The 27514-nt window shown below is 40.8% G+C and overlaps 1 protein-coding gene across 2 annotated transcripts in view; it reads left to right on the top strand.

The window, feature by feature from the left end:
• The window catches only part of FBXL17 (F-box and leucine rich repeat protein 17), a 471945-nt gene extending 444732 nt beyond the window's left edge, over nucleotides 1-27213 (top strand). For both annotated transcript variants that reach the window (XM_068535700.1, XM_068535699.1), the window contains 2 exons: nucleotides 4091-4233; nucleotides 24318-27213. In XM_068535700.1, the coding sequence (XP_068391801.1) occupies nucleotides 4091-4233; nucleotides 24318-24458 (284 nt within the window). In that variant the 3' untranslated portion in view covers nucleotides 24459-27213. The remainder of the gene's footprint in view (nucleotides 1-4090; nucleotides 4234-24317) is intronic.
• Nucleotides 27214-27514: the final 301 nt, after the last annotated feature.

Below are 27514 nucleotides of genomic sequence, written 5' to 3'. Positions count from 1 at the left end.
AGACCAACCCTGTGAAGTAGACAAGACATATAGTCACCATCCCTATTGTACAGGTGAGGAAGCTGAGACTCAGGAAAGTTAAATGTCATCCTGAGGTCAACATCTACTAAGTAGTGAGGCCAGAAATGAATTTGAGACTCTACCGCAGCTAGAATGTTTTCAAAACATTAAAAAAATATATCCAAAGGTAGGGTATATTCACAGAGAGGTAAATTACTCAGTATATATTTTGGGATTTAAAGATACTCTTGGACCCTGTTTTATAGTCGCAGGGTAAGTACTTGGCTACCTATGAGCAGTAGTGTTTAAATTTTGAATGGAGGTAAAGGGAAATACATTCTGAACATACACAGGCTTCTCTACCACCCTGGATGCTACTGCTGTGAAAGAATGAGCCCTGGCTTTGGAGCCAGACTATCTCCGTTTGCACCCTAGTTTTGCCACTTAATAGGCATGGGGCCTTGGTGAGGTATTTAACCTTAGTTTTCTTACCTCTACCATGGGTATTGTTTTTGCAGTGCTATTGGAGGGATTAAAAGTAACTTCACCAGGAAGACTCTCCCTGGTGCCATCTAAATGTCATTCTTACAATGATCATTCCATTTCCTTCAAAGCACTTGTTACATTTTAGAATTATATATACTTTTGTGTCCACTTCACATCTCTCTCTCCTTCTAGAATATGGGCTTCATGACATCAAGGACTCTGCTTATTTTTGCTACTCCGTGTATGTCTTATGCCAACCCCGATGCTACTAATCATGGAATGAATATTTCTGGAATAAATCTGCCACTTCCTTGTACTTGTTTATATTTCAGCCGCATTCAGCCACACAGAATGACCTGCAGCTCCCCAGTTCTTTCACATCTCTCTGCCCTTACATGTGCTATTTCCTTAGCCCGACATAGTAGCCCTCACGCCTTTGTTTTTCTGGAGAATCCTTACTCATCCCTCAAGACCTAGCTTAACTCTTCCATGAGGGCTCCCGTGATCTCTCTCCTCCCCTGAAGAGTGAGGGGCTCGCATGCCCCTTGACGTGCCTCTGTAAATAGACCTAACCACCTTATAGTCATTGGCGTGTTCAACTAATATTTTTAAGAACTGACTCTCTACCAGGCATATGCTAGATGCTGGGGATACAACAGTGAATAGGAAATCCGTCATTCTAATGGGAGAAGTGAGCTGCAAAAAAAGTACATAACTGAACAAATAAATAGTAACTTTTCCTAATATCAGAAAATGACAGGGCGATCGGTTCTGAGAAGCTGACCTTTGACTCGAGATCTGAAAAGTGAGAAGTTAGGGATGGGAAGAGATGGGGGATGAACATTGTGTTGTGACTGTTTACTTGGTTGTTCCTCATTTCCACCCAGCCCTCCCTCCCCACCCATCCCCACTGAACTGACCTCTGAGCTCTGTGAACCTTTCTGTCCCTATGACCGAGCACAGGCCAGGTGTGTCACACCACAGTTCCATACGCTGGCAGCGCAGCATGTTGGAATTGCCAGGTGCCTGGGCCCATGATTCTGAACTAGTAGATCTGATGTGCAGCCAGGACTGAGAGCCGGCTCTCAGCTTACTATCTACTCCGCACTTACTATCTTGTGATACTGGGAAAGGTGTTGCATCATTCTGTGACTCAGTTTCCTGATCTTTAAAATGGAACTAACAATAAGACTTTGTAAGGTTGCTCTGAAGATTAAATGAGATAATGAACCTAAAATTCTCAGCCCAATGCCTAGCACATGGATAGTCAATAAGTATTGGAGAAAAATGCTCTAGAGTGAGTGCTCGTGAGGTGTTTGTTGAGTAAATGAATGAGTTAAGGAAAAATAAAATTTAATTCTTACTTCAGTAAATGGAACTATGGCAAAACAAAAACTGAATACCTTGATTTATCTTCAGTTGTCTTATTTACTGTTTGTTTTAATTTGGACAAGAAAGAAAAAAAAAAAGGAAAATACCAAACACTAGTGATTTTAGCATCTGGAATTAGTAGCTATTAACTCTTCATTTGCTTATCAAGCAGCCTGTGGAAACTCCGCAGATCACTTGATTTGCTGTTTTCTGGATAGCGCGGGGCTTTCACATTCTGGTCTCAAACCTCAGTAAAAACACGCTCTCCGCTAATGTGGGGTCATCCTGTATCTTGTGCTCCATCTTTTGAAATCACAGTTTGAGCACTTTGTATTGAAAGGAATTTCTTTTTGCACCTTCTACTTCTTTTATCATACAAGATCCTCAGGATATCATAACCAATGAAATTTATGACAATATCAGAGATAACAATAGTTTTCTTAGGTCAGGAACACCGATGGGATTAACCTGGGATATTGCTTATACTACACGAAAATATCACTCAGACCATTCAGCAAACCTTTGCAGATTTCCCCTGCCCCGCCCCACCTCCTTGGAAAACTAAATGCCAAATTAGCATGTGCACAGATGAGAACATCAACCAAATGATAACATGAGGAAATTCCAGGAATTTTTTTTCTTCCTTTATAGCATTTTCACTGGAAAACACTGGGATCATGATTATTGTTTTTATAAACTTTAAGTATCTGGCTACTTAGGAGTGCTTTGACACTTGAATGCATGGGCATGAGTTTTCTAGTTTAAAAAAAATTACTTAGGTAATTAGCAAAGAGATTTTGCCAAGTGTTTTTTTTCTGAGAGCTATAAATAAGTAAGTCAGAAAGAGAAAAACAAATATCATATATTAACGCATACATGTGGAATCCAGAAAAATGGTACAAAGGAACCGGCTTGCAAGGCAGAAATAGAGACACAGATGTAGAGAACAAACGTATGGACACCAATGGGGGAAAGCAGGGGTGGAGGCGGGGTGGTGGTGGTGGGATGAATTGGGAGATTGGGATTGACATATATAAACTGATATGTATAAAATAGATAACTAATAAGAACCTGCTGTATAAAACAAATTAAAGTGAAAAAAGAGTTAATGTTTATTTACATGAGTAATTCACTCTGCTCTTATCAATCTAATCAATTGGAAAATATCATCCGCTTTTAATGTCACAGAAATCAACTCATCCTATCTTAGAATGAGGAAATAATTAGCAAACAATTTAGTATTCCTTTTTAACATTTTTGGCATTGTTTTCAGGGTTTTCATTTACAAACCAATGCACCGTAAACTTTTTCTGGCTGGAGGTATTGAAATCTGTTTTCCTGTGCTGCAAAGGTAGAAGTGTGCACGTCTATTTAATCAGAAGTCTGTAGCAAAAAGCCAAATTCACCGACTGGTTGCTCTGACAGGGAGATGGGTTATGGAGCTTTGCAGTGATAAGTAGTACACATCATAGATTATGGGCTAAGCATCTGCACGTCAGTAGTGGTACAGTGCTAAACAGTCAAGAAGACTAGAGATACTGTCGTAATGTTCAGATGACAGGCTTCATTTCATATGTTAATAGAAGGAAGACTTTTGATATGGTGAGGAAATTCCCCATAACAAATGCATTCCCTTTATTGTGCTCCAGCATAGCACCAATTAAATTCAACTGTATGTATAATGTACGTTTAATTCCTAGCGGTCCCAAGAAGGACTAACGTGAAAAATATTATATACTCTTACATTTTACAGATCATGAACAGATGGAAAAAAAATGCCAATTGGTAAAGAAATTCATATGCAGTATAACACACCTCAAAATGGTGTTTACATGGGTTTTTCTTTTTAAAAATTATTAAAGTTATCTTGGGTAAAATTTACTGCTTAGGGTTTTCTGTAACGTTATATGTGTAATTCATTTTAATTTATGCCTTCTGCAGATATGAATGTTTGGAAGTACAGGTAACCTTGTAATGAGTAAAACTGATAAAATGTTGTGTTCCAATGAAAGGGAAATTATGGAATGATTATTCACTTTGTGAAAGGGTTTGTCATAGGGCAAGCTTTCCTAAAGCATTTTAAATTGAATTTCGTTTACAAAACATTCATTTACACACAACATTTCAGGAACAAATTTAGTGAGGAAATGAGAGAAATAGTCATAATGAGATAGAGATCCCTTACCCTGCTAACATTTATGCTTGCTTTCTTCCCCTTTGTCCCTCCCTGCAGCACTGATAGCCATTGGGCGATACAGCATGACAATAGAGACTGTGGATGTTGGATGGTGTAAAGAAATTACAGACCAAGGAGCCACCCTGATTGCACAGAGCAGCAAGTCTCTGAGATATTTGGGGCTGATGAGATGCGATAAAGTAAGAGTTGCCTATCAAGTTTCTTTTCTGCATATCACTGTAGTTAATAGCTTGATATTATATTCTTCCTCTCTCCCTATATATATGTTTGTATACACACACGTGCATATACCATTACATTGTAAATTGCCCGGTTTTCTAAACTTATCTGAGATTATTTTTGAATTTCTCTGTTTAAAAATGAATTTCGTGCTTATGCAGAAAGAAAAAACAATCATACACACGCTCAGCTTAGATTTTGGCTTCCTATCCATAAGTCTATGGACCACAATTAAAAATGTTTGCATGGCACACTGCAATGTGCACGGTCTGACAGTAAAATTTTGTTCTGGGTTCCAAGTTTCCTACAACAGTAAGATGGAAAGCACAGTGCCAAATTGTTTTGTCGCAATCTGAAGTGTGCGATTTCAGTGCTCAACATCTATGTATTCTGGCCATCTGGGGGCAAGAAAGGGCCAGTGAGGGAATGTTATGTGGGAATTTACCTCTCTCCACGTTTCAGGCGCCACTTCTCACACATGATGAGAAACGGTCCCAGAGGCCCCACAGAAGGTCAGTGGAGCTGGCCAGAGATGTGAGCATGAGTTTGAGAAATTGTGCTGCATTTAATAAAGATGATCAAAACCTGAATTGATAACCAGGCATTAGAGAGGTGCCTTCCCCTTTGTCACTTTTATGTTTTCCCCTATAACAAGTCTAGGAAGTAATCATTTGTACTGTGAAGGGGAGAGAATAGAGGCTCAGAAAGACCAGGCACTGGCCCAAGGCCACTCATCCAAGACTTTACCCCAGATCTTCAAGTCTGTGTCCAGTGCCTGTGGCACACCCTGGGGGCTATCTCCAGGCAAGGGGATGCTTCCTTGGAAAAGACCCACCTCAGATACTTGCTCTGAAAGTGCTGGCATCATGTAGTGATTTACACATGTGTGCTACTTTTACAATTGGTGATTAGGGACAAATCTAGCAAATCCAGCAAATGAGAGTGAAACTAAATATGTATGCCTCTCAAAGGACATGCATTTTCTAAATGTAGCAAATCTGGGGGCAAATAAGAAGAATGGCCCAAGAGTTTTGTCATTTTTGTGAATTGACCTAGTTCTTTTCTCCATATGCCATACAATCCCAACTTATACTAGGCCTTTGCCAGTTAGTTATGTTTAGAGAGATTTTATTATACATTCTAAGCCCAGCCTAGAAAGCTGACTGACTTTGTTACTAAGCAACAGCGGAGACCCAGGGGTTGCAAGTCTCCCTCAGATTTCACTACTAACTAACCTAATACTGCTACTAACCCTGTCACTTTAAAATGACTTCTTTTAAAACAGATAAAAGGGTCCACAGTAGGCAGAGTGTTCTAGAAACACTAAACAGTGACAGCAGAGCTTCTCAGCTTCGCCAGAAGGAATTGCTACATGAGAACTACCTAAGCAAGGATGCCAAAATGTATGCATTCAAAATGTATCTTTGTAGCCACAACCATTCTCAGAAGTCACCATGTTTCTAGTCCATACTCTTTAGATTTGTTGAGATCAGCTTCACCTTCAGAGATGAATTGTAGAAATTTGTGTTCCAGTTAGTGCAGAAGATTATTCCAGACATATTTGCTGACCAGCATTTTGCCAATTTTCAGTTAGGCAATGGATCCTTTTCTACCTAAATGCAAATTAGTCCAAAATGGGATCAGAAGGCGGTTTTGATGAGCGATATTCCTGAGGGTTTTAGCCCTTTCCTCAGGTGGCCTCTGAATCCTTTCTCCAACCAGCCTGCAGCTCTGAGAGCCCGCTGGCTCTCACACCCAGCCGTCTGACCACAGCCTGCTGCAGCATGGCGAGCCCTGGCGTCTGGCATCCTCAGACTTAAGGCAGCTCAGGGCCAAACACGGGAAGTTCTGTGAGGACGGAAGAAGTTTCCAAACCACACACACAGTGCATGTAAAGCCTTGCACTTAAAAGCCTGCGGGTTGATTTAGTTGGTTGGAAATCTAGCGTGAGTAGCTATTCCGTCTTTGACATTTGTATTACGCTGTCCGTGTCCAGATTTTAAAGTTATCAAGATTCAAAGGAAGATACGAGTAGCAAAGAAAAGAAGTTAGTAGCTGAGGACATGGACTCTGGAGCCAGAGTTCAGGTTCAGATCTGGGCTCTGCACTTGGTTGTGTCATCTTGGGCAGTTATTTAACCTCTCTGTTTCGTCATTTACTGTGAGGATGATAATCGTGGAAATGCTGTGAGCATTTAAATGAGTGAACATATATCAAGCCCTTAGAGTAAAGCTTGTTATATATAAAATGCTCAGTGTTAATGATTATTCTTATCATCATCATTATATTAACCTGTGTTTTGATATTTGAATTTCCAAATGAGAAAAAAACTGTATTGCCTGCCATTTTGAAAGGAAATTTTAAAAAAGAAGAAAGAAATTAACTCAGATTAAAGAAGATGTTGCCCTTTTACTTTTTTCTCACTTAAATTTAAGATTATTATTTTCTACATAAATATATCAATAATTACATTTTCAACACACTTTACGAAGGAAAACTAATGCCTCTGTGGGACAGTGTATTTGGAATCAACTTACTGATCCAGGCATAATGCTGAAGAAAGATTTGCAGTGGGAGACAAGGGTGAGTTGAAGATAAAACAATTCAAATAAGTAAGGAAACAAAAAGAAAGTATTAAGGAGAATAATGGAGATGTGGCTCCCTGGTGGTCTAGTGGCTAGGATAAGAAAAATAATGGAGAAAGAATAGAAGAACAGAAACAGGAAACAGTGAAATTATGATTAGGATACAGAGACAGAGAGCCACTGTCTATCTCAACGTGATCATCTGTGCCAACAAAGAATTAAAGAATAAAATTAATTTTGACCTATTACTCTTCTCCCTGTACCTTAACCTAATCTGCTAACCACTAAAAACTTGTTCATTTGAGTTCTCTTTCCCTTCTCTGCACACCAACTGGAGCTAAAGGAGGGGGCAAGAGACCTCACTGGTTTCCACAACTAGCCCCCTTGTCAGGCATGTTGCCAGTGGGATCCCTGCACTGGAGAGAGATGGGGTTTGTGATATCTGTGTGTCCCAGGGTTCGTGTCCTGCAATTCTGGGGTTCTCAGAAATATTGAAGGCTAATTATATTTTCTTTCATTTGGGGCCACTTATATTTGATTTGGAAGCTATACCAAACGTCTGCTTTTTTCCTCACTTGAGCTTCTGAAGAATTCAATAACAAAATGCATTGTATTTGTTGTAGGAAAAAAAGTGGTTTTCCTCTGTTTCTTTTTCTCCCTCTTTCGTTAGGTAGACAAAGAACAGATAAGAAACATTCAATGTATTCTTTGCAGATGAAAGCAACATGTATTTAGATTATCAGTCAGTGTCTAAGCTAAACAGCAGTAAATTTGGCTGCCACATTGGTGACTCCTAGGAAGGAGTCCTCCAGCAGTTAGACAAATGCAGTGTTCCCCGCGCACTTGTAAAATTAGGAAGCGCATTAAGAAGCCCCTGTTTGAGTGGCTTTTCCAATTGCTGGATGGATAAGCACGTTAGAGGCATTACTTTCGGTTTTGAAGCCGACGCCACTTAATCTCCTAAACTTTAGTGCATTGTAAGAACCCAGAGAAGAAAACGCTGTGTGAGACGGCTTTGATGAATTGGGGTGAACTTATATTCTTAAAGACTGTTCAAAGGCTTACTTGACCTTGGGAATTAGAGTTGACCCGAAATCACATATCAACGTAACACGCATTTATTTGGTGATTTAGTTAAAACTACTTGTATAACCAACGGGACTGTCTAATAAGAGCAGTCTGTTTTTTCTGCTTCCCACAATTACAGACAGTCGGTGGCTTTGGTCATAGAAATCATTCTCACAAATTCAGTGAATTCTAGATTATATACAGATCTGTTTCTTCTACTAATATGATACTTCTCTCACTTCTTACATGGCAGTTTGGATGGAGAACAAAACTAAAAAGGACAAAAAGAAAAAAAATTCCTGGGAAAGCTGTAGGGCAAATGGAAATGCAATGTTCAAGGTTAATGAAAAATGTTTGGGGTAACAAGGTTGACGAAAAGGGAGGGAGCCCAGTGGCATGGTATTGGCTGAGAAACCAGACCTCACCAGAGGCAGCCTGGCTGGTTTGGGAAACCTCAGTGATAAAATGTCACGGTGGAAACCTCTGCAGCGAGTGTTAATACAGACGTTTGGAGACAGAGGGCCTGAATTATGAGCAGCAAATAGCATCATAAATGTAACAATTCTCAAATGCCAAACCCTTGTGAAAAGCAGTTGGATGAAGAAGTGCTAGAGCTTTTAAAAGCTCCCTTTCACTTTCTACTTTTTTTTTTTTAACTTCATGCAGAACTAATTTTATACACTGTTCATTTGATTTGAAAATGCCAGCGTCTGGGGTATCATTAAAGAGCGTTATTGAGGGAGCCACTCTTGGCAAAGCATTTTGCTTAAAATGCTTATTCGTTCTTATGTTTCTGCGGAGTTGTCAGTAGGAAGGAGAAAGGGTACCTCGATTTACCTAACTGCGTTCCTCTGCCTTTGCCCAGAGCAGATAGCAGCCCTTCTGCTGGAAAGCTACCTCTCCTTGGCCTGTAGAGGCGCCAGGAGGGCCATGGTGGGGTGGGGGGGTGGGGACACATTACTTAAGGAAGAGACATAAATAGATTTTGAAAGGTCCACCCCAATGTCCTATGACCAAAGCCTCTTGGAATTTCTTTGATTTCTAGTTGACATAAATTAGAATTACACAGGCGTGAAGAGTCCACCCAGAAAAGATCAGAGAGGCTGCTGGGGGAGGAGAGCACCTCTATGTGATCCTGTTGATTATCCAGCTGCCTTCAGGCCAGGGGCCTCTGTGGAGGCTATTATTGATCCACACCACGGAAATAATCAAATTAATTCATTTCTCATCAAACTGCCACTGCCAAGACCTTTCTCCTCACCTGGCCTAATTCCTGAAGTACTTAGTGGAGGAATGAAACAGATGATTTTTTTTCATAAGAAAAGATTTCTTCAGGTCATGAGAAATCCTTGTTTTCGCACAGAGTTCCTCATTGAAATGGTAGAGAGATTGAATCAAATCAATGAGAAGTCAATACAGAAAGCAAGTAATAGCAGCCAGTCGGCTCTTTAAAGCCAGGAATCTGCTTTGCAACCTTAAAATCTCAAGGGCCAAGTTTTATGTGCCCATTTTAATGTAAAAATATTCAGGAAGAATTGACCACTGCACTTTTCAGGAAGTAATTATGGTAAGAGAAAGCCTCAACAACGTAAAGATTTCTGTGGGGAAAATGGAGTTTTTATCAGCTTGTTTAGGAATCATGAGCAGGAAAGCCCTATGGGGAAAATAATATAGGACTCTGTAACTAATATACACAACTAACTGGAAAAATCAGTTTAAGGGAAAAATAATTTGTGGGGCACTGTGTCCAGGACTGTTTGGGTAGCAATTCAGCCATGAAACAAAGTGCGTACCTGCAGGGACTCCCCTCTCCCCACAATGTATCTACAGCTGTTTCCAGATTGCCCATGGCCAAAATTGAATATTGCAAAGTATGCCTTAATCAAAGAAAACAAAGTGAAAAAAACAAAAAAAACAAAACGTCCTCTCCTAATAAGACAGGAGTGGTCTGACTGTATCAGATCGTGCAGTCCTATAGATCGCGGGAGACATAACCATTACCCGAACAGCCCGCAATGCCATGCGCTCCAAGAGAAAGGGGAGATGAAAAATGGGGAGAGAGTATGGCTGGGGCTCTGAAATCTGCACTTAAGTCCTTCACTTGAAGTATCAGCATCTTGTTCCTTTTGCTGATAAAACAGTTTCTTCCAGTGATTTCTGCACAGGAATACTTTAAAACACATTTTTACAACCCTCTCATGATTATTGCTCGTAATTGAAACAGGGAAAAACACATCAGCTGAAATTCAGAGGTTATCTCTCAACCTCATTTTAGCCAAGTTCCCGTCACTTCTTCTTCCAGCTCTCCTCACCTAAACTTCTACGAAGTGGTAACTGAAAGGCCTTTCCTGTATTTAAGTAATAAAGCAAGAGACACTGGTGTGGAGCTTTATGACAGAGGTTAAATTGGTGAGCACTAGTGTCAAACCGCTAGGTTTTCAAATTCTACATCCTTCACTTTACTATCTGTGGGACTTTGGACAACTTAATCTCTAAAAGCCTGTGTTACCATCTGAAAAATGGGGGTAATATTTACTCCAGGGGGTTGTTACGAGATTATATGAGATATTGCAATAAAGCACTTAGCCTAATGTCATGTACTCTGTAAGCACTCAGTAAATGTCAACTATTATAATTACTATCATTATTATTTATTCATGTATACATGGCTGCTCTGGAATCGTATCTGATACTTAACTATGATATGAACTGCCTAGTTCATATATGCTAGCCATGAATATAAATTCACATGCTAAGATCTTACAAAGAAAAACTAGGCCTCTGAGACTTGGACAGCAATTCTTAAAAAAAAAAAAAATACGATCCATTTTTTTTTTTTTAGTAGTTAGGACCCATTAAATTACCGTCAAACTTATAGAGGAAGAAGAAACCTAGAGACCAGCAGGGCTCTGTGAACAGGGAGATTAAGTAAGAGTAAGACTCGGCAAGTCTGACCGCCAGTCAGTTCCAGGCTGGTTTGTTTCTTCAAGAAAAACGGCATCTCCCTGGAACCTTTTAAGGGAGTGTGCAAGTAGTTGCTTATGTTTTGCCCACTTCTGTTACGGGATGGATGTATAGTGAAATTGTTTTTGTTTTTTTAAAAAAGGAGGCAGGAGGGGCCTACTGCTCCCCAAATGCTGTGGGGTGAATAGAATGTTACGTTGGACTTTGCCTGAAGGCGCCCTGGCGCATCATTGCTTTGCAGTAAATAATCTCCTTGGAACTTTGATTTGGCTTAAGTAATTATAAGAAAGAATTAGGTTGCAGGATCATATTATTTTTCTAATTTAGGAACAGAAAAGGTAACAGCAGTTTCTTTTTTTTTTTTTTTAATTAATTATTTATTTATTTATTTATGGCTGTTTTGGGTCTTCATTTCTGTGCGAGGGCTTTCTATAGTTGTGGCAAGTGGGGGCCACTCTTCATCGCGGTGCGCGGGCCTCTCACTATCGTGGCCTCTCTTGTTGCGGAGCACAGGCTCCAGACGCGCAGGCTCAGTAGTTGTGGCTCACGGGCCTAGCTGCTCCGCGGCATGTGGGATCCTCCCAGACCAGGGCTTGAACCCGTGTCCCCTGTATTGGCAGGCAGATTCTCAAACACTGCGCCACCAGGGAAGCCCAGCAGTTTCTTAATGGAGCTCAGATTAGATCCCAGAACTCCGAAGCACCTGACTTCACAAAGTAGAAACAAGGACGGCCTGCTGAGGCTCAGGAGACTGGGGGACTCTGGCTCCGTGGAAAGGAACGGGCCCGCCCGCCCCCGAGGCCCAGCCGCTCAGCAGCAGATTACCGGGGCCTGCCGTGCTGGGTCTAGTGAAAACTTTGTTTGGCAAGTAGTTTTTCAAGAGAAAACCTAAGCTTCCTTCCCCAGCGTCCAATTTTTATTATATATTTTATCCATTTATTCAAGAAATATCTATTGAGCTCCTTACTGTGTTCCAGTAACTGTAATAGGAGACAGGTCAGAAAAAAACAGTGAACGAGATAGAGTTCCTACCCCATGGAGCCTGCAGCCTGCTGGGGAAGACAGACGAGTAAATGGGCAGTTACCGTGCTATCAGACTGCAAGTTAATTTTCAAAACGGCACCCGCGATTCTGTTTCTTCTACATGAAGAACTTCACTTTGGTCCCACCTGGCTTTCCGCTATGGTCCTCTACAGTTTTATCTTTCTGGCACTCGACCGTTCAGTTCCTGAAAAGGATTGACTATGAATAGTTGTCCTTACTTTTCACCACTCCATACAGTCTCTTTCTGTTCTGCAAGGTCACCAGTGACTTCTGTGTCACCAAATCCAGTTTCCATTTCTCTGACCACAACTTGCTCCGTCTCTGAGCAGCTGCATCCACCTGGTAACCACTCCCTCCTTAGTGAGGATGCTTTTCTCTTGTCTCCAATGTCGCCACACTCCTGGCTTTTCTATCTCCACCTCCCATCCTGCTTCTCTGTGCCGCTGTTCCCTCACCTGTAAAGTGGAAATAAAAATGGCAGCTATCTCCTAGGCTATTGAGAGGATTAAGTGAGTTAATATGTGTAAAATTCCTTACGTGAAGTAAGCGGTGAATATTAGCTCTTACTTGCAGTGGTGGTGAATTCTTACATTCTCATCCCCATGACTCCCCTCCTCCTTGGAATATAAGATCCATGGGCTTCTTAGTCTATGTTCTATTGCCAGGCCCTACCACAGTGGCTGGTGCGTAACAGATGCTAAACAAATATGTGTTGGGTGATGGATAGATGGATTGGGGATTGTTTCTCGTCTGCATTCTGTGTGGCCCCAAGGTTCCGAGGAGGTTCCTCAGAGCCTCTAGGAATGACAGAGTGGCTAAGAGGCCACGGTGCCTGGTCCTTGCACCTAACCTCAGCCAGAGCAACCCCACTTTCATTGCTTTATCCAGTTATTTATTTGGTTTGTTTACTTACTTATTACTTTGGTGTGCAGAAGTATTGTTACAGCCAAAAGCAAGTTTGAAAACCATTAGATCCCACTGCCTCTGAATAATTTGATAGGTAACAAAAAGTATCTAGACAGAGGGAAATAAATAAGAAAGATGACACCTTGGATTTAATACCAGTTTCCTGGAGCTGGGGAATTCTGAGTGCAGCCTCAAGGGTTCAGGTCAGTCAAGGACAGAGTTCAGACATCTGCTGTGTGACAGGACTCAGCATCCTTCAGAGCCTAACCCTGAAATGCTCTGATTTATGTAGAGTCTCTCTTCTGAAAGCCAAAAATATCACTTATTTTCAGGTTTTTTAATTTATGGATTTATCACTTTTATACAGAATACATTTTTACTGCTAATAAACTTGTTTTAGGAAACAGGTCAAATCCATAAATTCTACCTGATGGGAACTCAATTTTAGAAAGGTTTCTTTTCCGTCAGGTGTCCACGGTAATTACCACCGTCCTAGGCTTTATGTAAGAAAATAAAAACTGAAATCAAGAAAGCCATTACGCACAAAAGAAAACATAATTTTTGGTTCTGAGAGTTTTCTCCCTCAATTGTGTTTTTCAGCTTAACTTTGCAAGTTTAATTTAGAAACACGCAGATGTGTTCCATAAATACATTACACTTACCGCTCACTTAGTGACAATGTTAATTATCTTATTAGGACCCAGGTTTTCTCAAATAGTCTTTTACTGAATCGTTTAGAGCGCCACCAAGACTCCCCAAGTGGCTTTCTCCATCCTGGTGTCCCACACATGTCAATTTTGGCTCTAACCTGCACTGCACATGCACATCTATACCAAAAATGTACAGACTTGCACGATGGGTCAGTTCCGTGGGTTTGTGGCCTCGGAACGTCCTATGGAATACTGTGTACCTGGAGCTTCCAATTGGCTTGAAACATCCTTCTGGGTGAAGGATCACTTGGTAAAACAGGGAATGAAAATGTCACTAATTTTTCTGACAGTCTAGTTTTTGGACTCCTGTCACGCTAATCTCTAATTAGAGGCTTCTGGTTGGTGAGCCCTGGTTCTCACTTAATACTGCAGGTGTTTCTGTGATCTCCATCCTCCCAGGTTCTTTGCAGCTTTCTCACCATGCTAATTCAAGTGAACAGAAGCAATGCTAGTGTTAACAGGAAACCCACATTTCATGAAAAAGAGACGGCATGAATCAGGCCTGTTGTGATATTGACAGAGCATGGCACTTCCAGTCATTGCGGATCCTGAAATGGAATGACTGCATTTGACAAAGTTGACTGAATTTATGAGCCTGCCTCTGTCAGGTTCATTGCATTGTCTCCTTCTACACTTTGGGATTTTTAGATGAGTTTTTTGCCACCCAAAAGTAATATTTCTTACCTCTGTATAAAAAAAAAATACATCCTTAAAGGCCTCAGGCTCTTGGTATGAGGTTCATGCATGAGGCATAGTGCATTGTGGGTGTCCTATAATCAGTTGATGCCCATAATTTAGCAGGTGGCTTTTAGGCTCCAATAAGATAATCATTTTCTTCTTAAAAATTATATTAAATACTTAGTCATGTGTGCCCTCTCCTCCCACCTCTTGAGTGGTCCTTGAGGAAACACTACGTCCTTGTGTGAACTGGGTTTAGGGGAATCTTTCCCTCTGTTAGCTGTTGGGAAGGTCAGGTGGCCACCTCCTTTGGCTGTGCCCAACTGGAGATGGAAGACCAAGGTGGAAGGACAGGAAACCAGTCTGTTTTTACTACACTCAAAGAATATACATTTTGTTTCAGACAGTGATGAATATCTGAAACAAGATGGACCAACAAGCTGTCGGAGCAACGACTTCTTTCCTCCAGAGCCCCTGACTCAGTGTTTAATGTGGTGGGTGGCATGGGAGGTGGGTGGGTACTTGTTACCTGTAAGTGATGGTAGTTCAGACCTTGGCTTCAGATTCCCAAGTGCAGAAACCACCTGTGCCCTCTAGGAGCTCTTCCATCAACCTGAGCTGCACATTGGAATCTCCTAGGAGCTTTAAAAAATGTTAATGCCTGGGTCCCACTCCTCCAAGAGTGGGTTACATTTAGTCTGGGATATGGCCTGGGCGCTGGGATTTTTCAGAGATCCCCAGGTGATTCTAATGAGCAGTTGGGCTGAGAACCACGGTATTCTTGTTCGTATTCTTGGTTGCAGACACAGTTTAATTTTTTTCTTTTTAATTTTTAAAATTAGTTATTTGTATTTCAAAGTTAAACCCAAGACGCTTTGACTTCATAGGAAATCCACTGAGAAACGTTTTCCTAGGCTGAACACCTGTTTCCCCTTAGTCCCCCCAGACAGAGCATGTTCAGGTTAATTACTTTCATTTTACAATCACTGCTGTCCCACCACTATGAGTTATATACCAAGACCACCTAACCTGTGTGTGTGGTGTTCTGAACATTCTTAGTTATACCCTAATTTCAATAACTGCAAAAGGTTTTCTGGGGTAAACTGTCCCTCGAATTCTTTGGCTACTTCTGAGGAGGAAGTCCAAAGAACTCTTAAATGATTCTCCTTTGGGGGGATTATTGGCACAGCTTAATTCATCCCACATCAGTAAACGTGGATTGATCATTTGTGACGTATGAGTCACTATGGAGTGTGGAGAAAGGCCTTGGTTTGACTGAGAAAGGAAGCGGGAAGGAAAGGCACGTGAAGCTGCCTGCAGGGCGGAGAAAAGGAGCAGGTGCTCCACTCATGACCAGAATCATTCCACAGCCCTCGCCAGCCTTTCCCTTCCCTGTGGGGTCCGCCTGCAGCCTCTTTCTGCCTGTTGAGCTGCTGGCTGCTGGGACGCTAGGCTTGCAGCTGAAGGGAAAGAGATGAGGTGAGAGATGGTAACAGTGGTGCCAGATTCCTGGTGTCCTGGACCTCCCTGCGCTGATCATAGGGAAACATTAGCCGGATGGGGTATGTCACCCAAACAGGGACGTGAAACGTCCTGCTGCAAAGGGAGGGAAATAGAATCATAAAAAAAAATCTACCCTGGCCTGCGGAGAGCCGGTGCATGTGGTTGGCTGTGAGGGTCCTGGCCAAATCACTGTATTCTCTACTCTTTTATTCTCTTCTTAGTGTCCTATTTACAATCTTTTAAACTGCACTTAGATGACTCATCTCATTTACATGCAAATTTGAGGTATTACTAAATTCATGTCACCCTTATTTTATCCGTTTTAATACGTGCCCATCTTGGGGCCAGTGGGCACTTGGTGAAAGAGCAGCTGGCACCCGGTGAATGCCAGGTCCCACGGAGAGCCAGCACGCTCTCCCGGGAGCCAAGAAGCTCAGAGGGAGGCCGACTCCGGAGGCATATTGCCCAGGAGTCAGCCTGTGGGGCTGTTAGCAGTGAGTGACGTTGCCCAGGAGTCTGTGAAGAGTGACAGACCAGCGTGAGGGCAAGAGCCCTGAATCAGGACGCAGGAGTTGACTGTGCTATTTGCGACACTTTCACAGACTTACTGTGGGCTCCTTACTTTTCCAGCCTGCAGAAAGGGGGGGGACCTTTTCTTTGCACCCACCCACCCCCGTCCTCAGAGCACTGCTATTGGAAACAAGAACTTACTTCAGTTATACCCTTGAGTTTGTTAGATGGGCTGGAGAAGCATTGCCTTACAAAGCTTACAAAGTGAAGGACGGATTATTTGTTTTATTCTAGCTCATGAGCGGGTTTCCTTTCTCCCCTGAATAATATGTCTATATTTAGTGCATGGGGTACACAAGCTTGTACCTCCTCGTCCTTCAGGAGTCCCCTTAAGTATCACTTTTTTTGGAAAGCCCTTTCCAGCCCTCCTCGCGGAGGTCAGGAGCTACTAAGTTTTGTCCACAGCAACCTGTACTTCCCCTAGAAAGCACTTCTCAGGCCTTGCTGCTGTTGTTGTAATTGTGCATTTTCCCCACACCAAGAGGGCAGGGACCATATCTGTCATGCTGGCCATTCTACCTCTGGGACACAGAAAAACGTTTTGAAGGGTAGAAGATTGGAGGGAAAGCTACGCCAGTTTATGGCATGATGCCCTGCTAAAAGGCCCCTTGTGAGTCCTGCAGCTCCGTCATGTTTCCATCCCGTGTCAAAGTCTCCACAACCACAGTTCCACAGCAGAATGTTCTGCAGGCCAAGTGAGATCTATCGTAATTTACATTCCCATAGAGCAGCCACTTTGAAGAGTTTGTAAAGGACTTTTGAATTGTATTTATATGTAAACCGCCATCGCTTTTTTAATGTTAGCTGGAAAATAAATGTCAGTGAACATTTCACTGGGTGGGTGCTCAGCTAGGCCCCAGTCTGACGCTTCGTGCATCGCATTGTGTGCAGGGAGGGCACTGTGTCCCAGGGCAGAGAGCGCCTGTGTTGCAGGGTCCCGGATTCATATCCTGGCTGCCATTTACGAGCTGTGTGACCCTGTGTGAAATACTAATTCTGTATGAGCCACAGTTCATCTGTAATCAGTGGTATTAACGCTTAGATGCTTGGAAAATAGTAGATGCTCACTGAATGTTTTCCCCTTGCCCTCTTCCTCCATCCTTACTGGAATGGGGACATACTTTTATTTTGCCTATTGATCATCAGGATGAAAAATTAACAAATCACTTTCAAGTATTTTGCCAAAATAAACCATGCTGAAGAACGCGTTTGATTTATCCCGTAGCACATGGGAGCCTAATCATGATGAGTACGGTTCTTCTCGGTGGGGAGCGCGAGGCGATTTTAGTTGCAGAATTTTTCCTTGTCTGGGACTATACTGTATATTGGATATTGTTTACATGTTCCCTGGGACAACAAATGCCAAATACCACTGTGACAAGGAAAACAACAACCGAAAACCAGCCCCTTGGGTAAACAGTGAAGACATGTAGAATTGCTGAAGCCCAAGAAATCAGAGGGTTGGTAATAGCATTGTTTTGAGTCAGGAGATCTGCCCACAGTTCCCCCTGTCACCAGACAACTGTGACATCAGAAGGAACCTTAAATATCACAAAACTTCAGAATCTTCTCTGGGGCCCTCCTGGGTGTGCTACCCTGAGCAGGGCACTGATGCTGAAGGCTGAAGTATGAAATCTTCTGAACCATGTGGGTTTTCGCAAAGTTTTGGAAACTGGCGCATGTGCAGTGACCATCAGCATGCTTCTCAGTGTCACCTACCCGGTGTAGTGTGTCACTCGTCTCCAGTAGGAAGGCTGCCAGCAGTTAATCTGAAGTAGAGCCTAGGCATTTCCTGAGCACTGCCCAACAGCCACATGGCCCAGCGACCACCAGCTAATGATGCTGAACCACCATCACGGGCTGCTTGGGTCTCCTGTGCAAAATTATTGGAAAGCCCAGGCAAGGTGTATCTGGAAGGAGACACCCGGTGATATCAGATGGAAAGAAGAGAAAGGAGAGTAGCACAAACAATCACCTTGGGTGTGAACTTCAGAAGATTAAAGGAGTTTGGAGCTGCCCTAATGTCAAGACATTAGAGACTGCCACCACCGTAGCTAAATGCTCTGGGAACAAGGTGAGCTTATCTCCATGATTTCTGGGTATTAGTATTATTTGGGGCCTTTCTGTTTCCTCAGTACACACTTATGGAACAACTACTATATTAATTTAGCCAACAAATATTTATTGAGTACTTATTATGTGCCAGGCATTCGCTAGCTGCTAGGGGTTTGGTAGTGAACAGAAACCACAAAAACTCCTGTCTCATGAGCTTATATTCTAATGGGATGAGAATATGCCAGAGAGAGTGTGTAGGACTGAAAACAAGAAGATGACTAAAATCCTCCTTGCTATCAAGGAACTTACGGTCTAGGAAAAATGCAATACATTTATTGCTTGTGGTATTTTAAATAGTGTCCATTTTTTGCAGAGAAACTTTCTTCATTTTAAAAAAAATGATTTTAAGTGGTTCATTATATTCTTTTTTAAAATTTTATTTATTTATTTATTTTTGGCTGTGTTGGGTCTTTGTTGCTGCGTGTGGGCTTTTCTCTGGCTGTAGCGAGCAGGGGCTACTCTTTGTTGTGGTGCACGAGCTTCTCATTGCGGTGGCTTCTCTTGTTGTGGAGCACGGACTCGAGGCACGAGGGCTTCATAGTTGTGACACGTGGGCTCAGTAGTTGTGGCTCACGGGCTCTAGAGCGCAGGCTCAGTAGTTGTGACGCACAGGCTTAGTTGCTCCGCGGCATGTGGGGTCTTCCCAGACCAGGGCTCGAACCCATGTCACCTGCATTGGCAGGTGGATTCTTAACCACTGCGCCACCAGGGAAGTCCCTGAGTGGTTCATTATATTCTCAAGTGCGGTTTTAATATACTCAGATGTCAAATATTTCCCCCCGACATAAGAAGCATGTTCTATTTTATAACAAGAGTCAAAGAGGAAATAAGAATCACTTAACATAAATGGTTTCTGCAGCAAATTTCATTAGAAATTGTATTTTTTGAACAATAGGTATTATTGAGGAGATAATTCAGGCCTAGGCTTACACTTTCTGGAATTTTCTGGGGAAAGTGTCAATAAGGAGGTGAAGAAACAGGGTGATGGTCTGGATAAATTGGTCAAACTGAATCTCAGAAACTCTGAAGGATCTCTCCTCACCCGTCTATAGTAACAGCAGCAATAGGATGAAACTATAGTATGATTTACCTTAATTTGCATAGCAGTTTGCCTCACATTTTCAAAAAGTGCTAATAGATGTTAACTCAAAATAGATTAAAATACCAGACAAATTGCTATTACCTTAAAAAGAGTTATAATAATTTTGAAAATGTAAATTATAGTTATACAGTCTTTGGAGAGAACTATATTTCTTATACTAAAAAAAAAAACCTGCGGTACATGCTTTTTTTCCCCTTTAATCACAGTAATTTCTTCCAATGACACTGCTGCATACTTCTTTAGGAAGATACGCTGCATTTTTCAAATCTTATGTGTAATATAAGAATTGCCATTGATAGTTTTCAGCAGGTGAAAAAAAAATTACAGAAAACCAGGGATCGTGGGGAAACTTTTTAAAATTCATCTTTATGTTCCTTTTTTTATATTACATACATTTTATGAGTTGGAACAGAGAAGGGTTCTTTTCATTCTAGCAAGTGGAGTTGTGCATGACAAAATGTCTGCAGAAATGTGTATGCAGGCGTAACGATTTAAAATGATTTGGACCCTCCTGGTGTCTTACACCCAACTTTTTCTCTAAGGCACCAAAGCACTTATGGAGTCTGTACAAAGAGGTAAGCATAATTTATACTTCTGAGGAGCAAATGAAAATAACTTCAGTATAAAATTTGTCACACCGTATGGCCAGGAGACACTATAAGTAAAAGAGAAAACCTTCCCTAGTGGGAGTACATGTATTTCCCCTGAATAGCTTCTACCCAACAAAACTCTAAAATGGAATATTTGCATTTTCCCTACTGCTTTGTTTTGCTAACACAGTTAGCAAAAAGATTGCTTAGAAGACACATTATATCCATAGAGGATTACCTGTAACGTTTTACATACCTATACAAAGCCAAATTACTGTCTGTTCTTGCCCATAACCTATGAAAGCCAGAGATCTAACACACTCTGTATTCTTAGCTATAGGTGGACCTTACTTTATGCAACAGAAATAGGTAAATTGAATATTGGTAAATCAAAGGAATATAAAACACATTAAGAGAGCTGACAAAAAATAACCCTACCATGAAAGTCTTTGCTAAAGTGAACAATTATCTCCTTATTTATGTATTTCATAAATCCATATCTCATGTATCAAGTTTGCTTAAGGTGAATTTTATATCTTCTCTTGCAAAAGTTATCACTTAGTGATATTTTCTCTTTTTAAAAATTGGACCTCCAAAACAAAATGCCTGTCAACCCTCGGTATAAAACTTTGTACAGGCCTATGTGTAGATTAGAAAAGATGTACTGCAGAAGACAGGCCCCATCTTTTTTTTTTTTTTTTTTAATATTTATTTATTTATTATTTATTTTTGGCTGTGTTGGGTCTTCGTTTCTGTGCGAGGGCTTTCTCTAGTTGCGGCGAGCAGGGGCCACTCTTCATCGCGGTGCGCGGGCCTCTCACTATCGCGGCCTCTCTTGTTGCGGAGCACAGGTTCCAGATGCGCAGGCTCAGTAGTTGTGGCTCACAGGCCTAGTTGCTCCGCGGCATGTGGGATCTTCCCAGACCAGGGCTCGAACCCATGTCCCCTGCATTGGCAGGCAGATTCTCAACCACTGTGCCACCAGGGAAGCGCAGGCCCCATCTTTATGGTGTGTTTAAATGTTTTCCCTTCTCCCTCCGTTTTTCATCTGTTTTTCAGTTAGTTGTTCCTTGAATGCTAAGTGATTTGGGCCGTGTTTAACTTCCTTTCCAATTCGATGCAGATTTTCTGAAAGTCCTCTGACCAGATGACTTCAGCTGTCCCTTAGAAGGACCTGCATCCTTCTGGGTTTGTTCATGGCTGGAGGGTGGAACGTAACCTAACCACAGCCTGGGGAATGTCAGGTAAAGAAAAGGGAGGATTTCCTGAAAGTGGATATTTAAAACCTGGACTGTGTTACTAAGAAAAGTTCTGAACTCTTCTCCAGAGAGCATTAAGATAGAATAGATTCTTCTTGTATATGAAGTATTTTTTAAAAATTTTTATTGGAGTATAGTTGCTTTACAATGTTGCGTTAGTTTCTACTGTACAGCAAAGTGAATCAGCTATACATATACATACATCCCCTCTTTTTGGGACTTCCTTCCCAGTTACGTCACCACAGAGCACTGAGTAGAGTTCCCTGAGCTATACAGTAGGTTCTCATTAGTCATCTATTTTATACATAGTATCAATAGTGTACAGTTACTTCTTGCTCTGCGATGATTTTATTTTGAGCATTACAACTTATGTTATCAAGGTTTATTTCTGAAATATCTCAGAAGTTGAGCAATATTGAGCATCACTATAGAGAACTGGTCACCCTACCATAGCATTAATTAACTCAATGAATGACCGTTTACTGAACGCCAGCTGTACTAATAAGAGCTACCATTTGGGGAACTTTTTATGTCAGTCGCAGTGTTAGGCATATTATTTTATCCTTGTAACAGTCCTATGACATCAGTACTATTATGCAGTTTTTACAGTTGAGGAAACCAAATTGTAAAGTGAAACCAGGATTCTGACCTGTGCCTGGTTGACTCTCAAGTCACCTACAGTTGTCATGTTTCTTCTCTACTTTGTACACAGCTCTATAGCCTTAAAGATAAAAGGCAGTCTCTGGTCCCCAGACTTTGGTTCAGGTAGAAGAGAGAGGCAAGTAAAGAGATGATTGCAACACAATGTGAGAGTGCTTAAATAAGAGACAAGCCTTGCAGTTACCCGCCATGGGTCCACAGAGAAGGTGTACTGAGACCAACCTCATGGGGAGATAGGCTTGCTTAGGGAAGGTTTCCTGAAGGAGGGAATTCCTGAGCTGAATACAAGTTCCTCTGGGAATTTTTGGTCTTTAGTATGTTGATTTAGTAGTATGATTAGTATGTTAGTGTCTGGCTTTGCCTTGCTCTTGGGTTTCTATTTTTTATTTGTAGTTTGTTATTGTTTTCTCATTCATTCACTGAGAAGTAGGCCTGGCTCATGAATACAAAAATGATCATGGCTCTTGTAAGATCTTACATGGGAACAGGAGTAGACATTAAACAAAGCAATTACAAACTAACTTTGAAGGTAGCATGAACAAAAAGTAGGCAGTGTTGGAAGAGTGAATAACCTGGAAGCCTTACCTAATGTGGGGAGGGGAGCAGGCTGAGGGCAGTGATCAAAGTTCCCTGGGGAAATGACACTGAACTAAGAACTAAGAATAAGGTGGAGTAGGCATGAGAAGGGGACATTCAGGTGGAAGTGGATTTAACAGTATTCCAGATAAAGAGAACAGCATGTGCAAAGATCCTGAGGCCAGAAGGAACTCGGACAGCTTGATAACTTTAAATTAGGTCAGGTGACTGGTTAGTATCAAAAATATACTAGAGAGATAGGCATGGCTAGATGATGCATGACTTTCTAAGTGTACTGTTCTAAGCAGCCTCAACTCAAGCAAGACTTAGGATAGAAATTGAAATTTAAAAAATCAAAAATTACATTGCTTAGAACTCCTTTTAAGATCGTCAACTGATATTCTCAACTCTAATTTGTATATCAGTTTTTCTTTTTTATTCAAAATTATTTTGTGTTTTTGTGAATAAAATGTTATACATTGTATCTATATCATAAAAAGAATTAACTGCATGGCTTGGTTTGGAATTTGGAATGAAAATTGATTTTAATACAAGAAAGTCTTGAATAGAAATTCTGACAAAGACTAAGTATCATCAGTGCAATGTGGAAATATCAACTCTAAATTTAACAAAAAGATTATATATAACATGGTTTACCAAATCACCCAGAAAACACCATGTTATTTCAGAAAAGTGCAGATGACTTAATGTCATGGTCGTCATACTGCCAAGCATGCTTTCAAAGCAAACAGCAAGGGTTTGATGTTGTTTTAGGTTTTTCCTTGTGGTCCTGGTCTTTTTCAATAGTGGACAGACATGGAGAGGGAGCACAAAAATGTGTATCACCAGCACCTTCTTTCAGACCAGCTTACTCAGCATAAATGAAATATTGATGTATTTGAAAATGCCCAAGTGTTCAATAAAGATTTTAAATAAAGCTACCTAAAAGTTGCGGTTCTTAGGTTAATCATTTATTTATCTACAGGATGAAGGAAGCTGTCTACTTTTGTGATATGAACTGCAATCAGCTTAAAAATAATTGACAAATTAATCCCTTCACAGCACAGCAATTGTAAAGGCGTTAGTTTTAATTAGGCCTGTCTGATTGCCTTGTCTAATCAAGAATCAGAGTGGTATCTTTGATGGTTAAGGTCTATTGGGGCCATCCCTGACCTGCCAGCCATGTATGTTTTAATTATTGATTCTTCACATTTCAGCCCTTTCCACAAAGGGACTTGAAGTTTGCAATACCTTAACGTTTAAAGGGAAGAAAAATAAACATTTTCCCCAACACTTCTATCCAGAATCCTGTGTATCCTCTCCACCAATCTACAGTTCTGTCCTAAAAAAGCTGTCAGGTGGGCGATGAAGTCAAATGCACACTAGGATGCTAACTGCTGCCTCACCTCCCAAGCACTCCATTTTCAATGGACATTGTTAAGATCTTGACAAGTCACAGTCATCTATGCGTCTAGAAAACACTAACTTGATGTCGCGTCTTTTCAGAAAATCCCTTAGGGCGAATGTAGTACTTAGGAAATCAGGGAGGTCACACAAAAAGCGACGCTGTCTTCTCACGAACCATTGGTCACACTGCTGAAAAGGAAGGAGACGAGGGTTCCCGGTGCGGTGGAAAGCGCAGCCCAGTGAGCGTGGGCGGCTGGTGGTTTCGGTGGTCCCCGTGGGTGACCGTGGCTCTTCTTTGTGGTTGCAGGTCAGTGAAGTGACGGTGGAGCAGCTAGTGCAGCAGTACCCCCATATCACCTTCAGCACCGTCCTGCAGGACTGCAAGAGGACCCTGGAGAGAGCCTACCAGATGGGCTGGACCCCCAACATGTCTGCCGCCTCCTCCTGACAGCCCTGCCCACGCTTGGGTCCACGCGGATCAGCCAGCAGGGCGGAGAGCAATTGTAGAGTTGGGGTGGGTGATGTCTTGCAAAGGTTTTGACCGTCCCGTGTCTCCATGTGTACCCGAGTGTGTATATCTGTGTCTCGTTTGCATACTGCGTAGCATAAGCTCAATTGCTATTTTGTTCCCAGGTGAGCTGGTTTTTTCCTTAAATAACGATTTTGACAGGTTTACAGACCTTTAGTTTTTAAGTTCAAAGGCTTATTTCTCTAAAAAAAAAATTTTTTTTTTTTTGCTGTAGAATCAAAAAAAAAAAAAAAACGGATCCATTATTTTGAGCTTCTAATGACTGCCACTGGAGATGCCCCCAAATGAAGGCAACTGCCTTCTTTTTTGATGGGAAAGAATTGTGCGATTCTACTGATGATGACCGGAAAGGAGCCACGTTGCGCTAATTAGAAGCCGGGAAACCAGTACTTTTCAAGATTTCAAGCACGTACACACATATAGGTTCTCATACTCTCATACACACACACACCCCACAGCACTTTCTTTCTAGATCGTTTTCTGACACAGGGGCCTTTCTCCAGGCCACTGAGGGAGCATGGCATCAACTGTCACTCTGCCTAACTCACTGTCCCCACAGGTGTCCCAACCTGCTTGTCTGGTGGGCGACTTAGGGACTATAGAGGACAAAACCTTTTGTGAAGTTTTCATATGGAGGCAACAATCTGAACTCCCCTGACCAGCTCACAAAAGTTAATTATTCATTATTGTACAAAATTCTGTTGAGTACTAAGTATTTTGAGTTTCATGTTAACATTGTATTAGCTTTTATAATACAATGGATAGTAACTGGTCTGGATATATTTTAATGATATTTGGAGCTAATCTTAGCATTATCCACATTAAAGCCACCAATGTAATTAATAGTGTGCAGTTATTTTTAAAAAAAAAAAAAACTCTACAGATCATTTAATTATTTTTGTTAATTTTGGTAATTATGAAAGTATATTTCTGAGATTTGGGGCTAGTCACATTAGTAGAAGGTTCATGAGTAAGATATAAGTAGACAATCTTTCTATTAAGTTTTTTTTTTTTTTTTTTTTTGCTTTGGGCTTTAGAACAGGTTTTTTGGATATATGCATGTTATCATATTTTGAATAATTATTATGCTATGGCAAAGATCTGTTGCTGGTTAATGTATGAGTTAAGAAGAAAAATTTGAAAATCTTTTCATTAAGATTCTGTTTACACTTGTCAGAAATAAGCATTTCTTTGTTTAATTAAAGATCGCCAGTTTTCAGTTTAGACAGTATCTATTAGTAAATGAATATATGTTTTGATTTCACACATCTTTACGAGTAATTCATACTGGGGACTCAGGCTCAAATAACCTTTCCTATGTCTAGATTTATAATCAAGACAGCAGGGAGGCTTTTTAAGCTAAAGAGTGATTGTCTTTCACAGTAGAGTTAGATATACAAAACCCTGACTTGTGAGTTTGCTATTTATTCTTTCCCAATGTGGACATAACTGTTTTTTGGTCTTTAACAGATATGCTAAGATTTGAGATTCACTTTATATAAGTCCCAGTGTTGCTAAAATGATACTAGCTGTAAGGAATGAAAAATAGCTTTACATTCAAATGCCATTCACTTATTTATAATAACTCTTTTTGTGTAAACAACTTTCCTTTGATTATGTCAACCTGTTTCTGATGTGGCATGTTTTTGCTTTTAATCCCAATCAATTTGGAAAATCTAGTCACTAGGCACCGAGAGTACTTTTTCCATCACTAAATGGCTTACTAATTTAATTTGAAGGGAATAAAATTTATGTAAGAAAAAAAAGCTGTTTGCTGTTAACAAACTGTAATTCTTCTTAAACATTGAACTGTATCATCTTCATGTTCATTTCCCCACTACTGAAAACTATCTTAATTCACAATATTTTAACTGATTTTTAATCCAAAACTAATTTATAAGACAATATGTAAAGTAATAGTAGCTTGAGTGAATAAGCAAAAGTGTAATTTTTATATATGTCACACTATATTTTAAATAGTTAAAAAAGACAAAAGGAAGGAGAACCATCGATGATATAGATGGTGCCATTTCAGTTCAAAGTTGTGATAATCCTTGGAATGTCACAGTTTGGTTGTCAAATGGTTTCAGAAGTGTGTAATCAATTTTTTTTTTAATGTTGCGTTGTTGGAATCTCAAGTACAGCACTATAACATGCTTTAGCTTGGGGGTGGGGGTGGGTTGGGGACTTGCACTTATTCTTTAAGATGTTGACTAATCCAGAAAGCCTGATGCATCATAACCTGGAAAACTGCTTTGGTGTGTTTGTAGGAAGCTGTAGAAACATCAATCTAGCCTCAAAGCATTAATCACAAAAACAACCAGAAAAAGCATCACCTTGAATGATCCTGTGATGGTTGTTGAATGTGCTCTCATTAGATGCTTTGAAATAAGGCTTAAAATGATTTTTCTGGGCAATATAGAGTTTCTTTTTTTGCTTAGAATGTCATAAATATATGTGAACATGTTTAATGCAGGGCTTTTTATCCTCTCCAAAATGTCAATAGTATTTTCAGAATAAAGACTATGAAATATATTGCTGTGGTGGAAAATTCTGGTCCTTTGTCTTTAACGTCTCTTTGAGTGGATAAAGGAAATTCATCCAGTTTCGAGTTTCTATATTTCTGTGAATCTTTTGACCTTGCAATGGGTTGCAATAAAAGAGAAAGAAAACACAGTGTCTTTTGTTTTATTTTAGAGACAATAAATGGCCTCCCTTATGCTGGTTGGGTGTGATGCATGCAGCGGTCCGTGTCCTTGGGTGTTTCACTGCAGACTTTATGTAGGTTCAGTGAACCCAGAATAATAAACAAGACTGAATTTAGGAGATTTGCATTTGGCCAGTGAGTACTGAGATAAGATTAAAACCTCAAGGGTTTAAACAAGTGGTCCGTTTAAAGTTCCATTCCCTAAACCCTCATTCATTTACTTAGCCATTTATTCATTTTCTCAAAAGTAAATAAATAAACTTATTGA

The sequence above is a fragment of the Eschrichtius robustus genome, chromosome 2 (genome assembly GCF_028021215.1).
Source record: "Eschrichtius robustus isolate mEscRob2 chromosome 2, mEscRob2.pri, whole genome shotgun sequence".
Taxonomy (NCBI): domain Eukaryota; kingdom Metazoa; phylum Chordata; class Mammalia; order Artiodactyla; family Eschrichtiidae; genus Eschrichtius; species Eschrichtius robustus.
The sequence above is the reverse complement of the archived record's forward strand: the minus strand, read 5'-3'. Positions and strand labels throughout refer to the sequence as shown.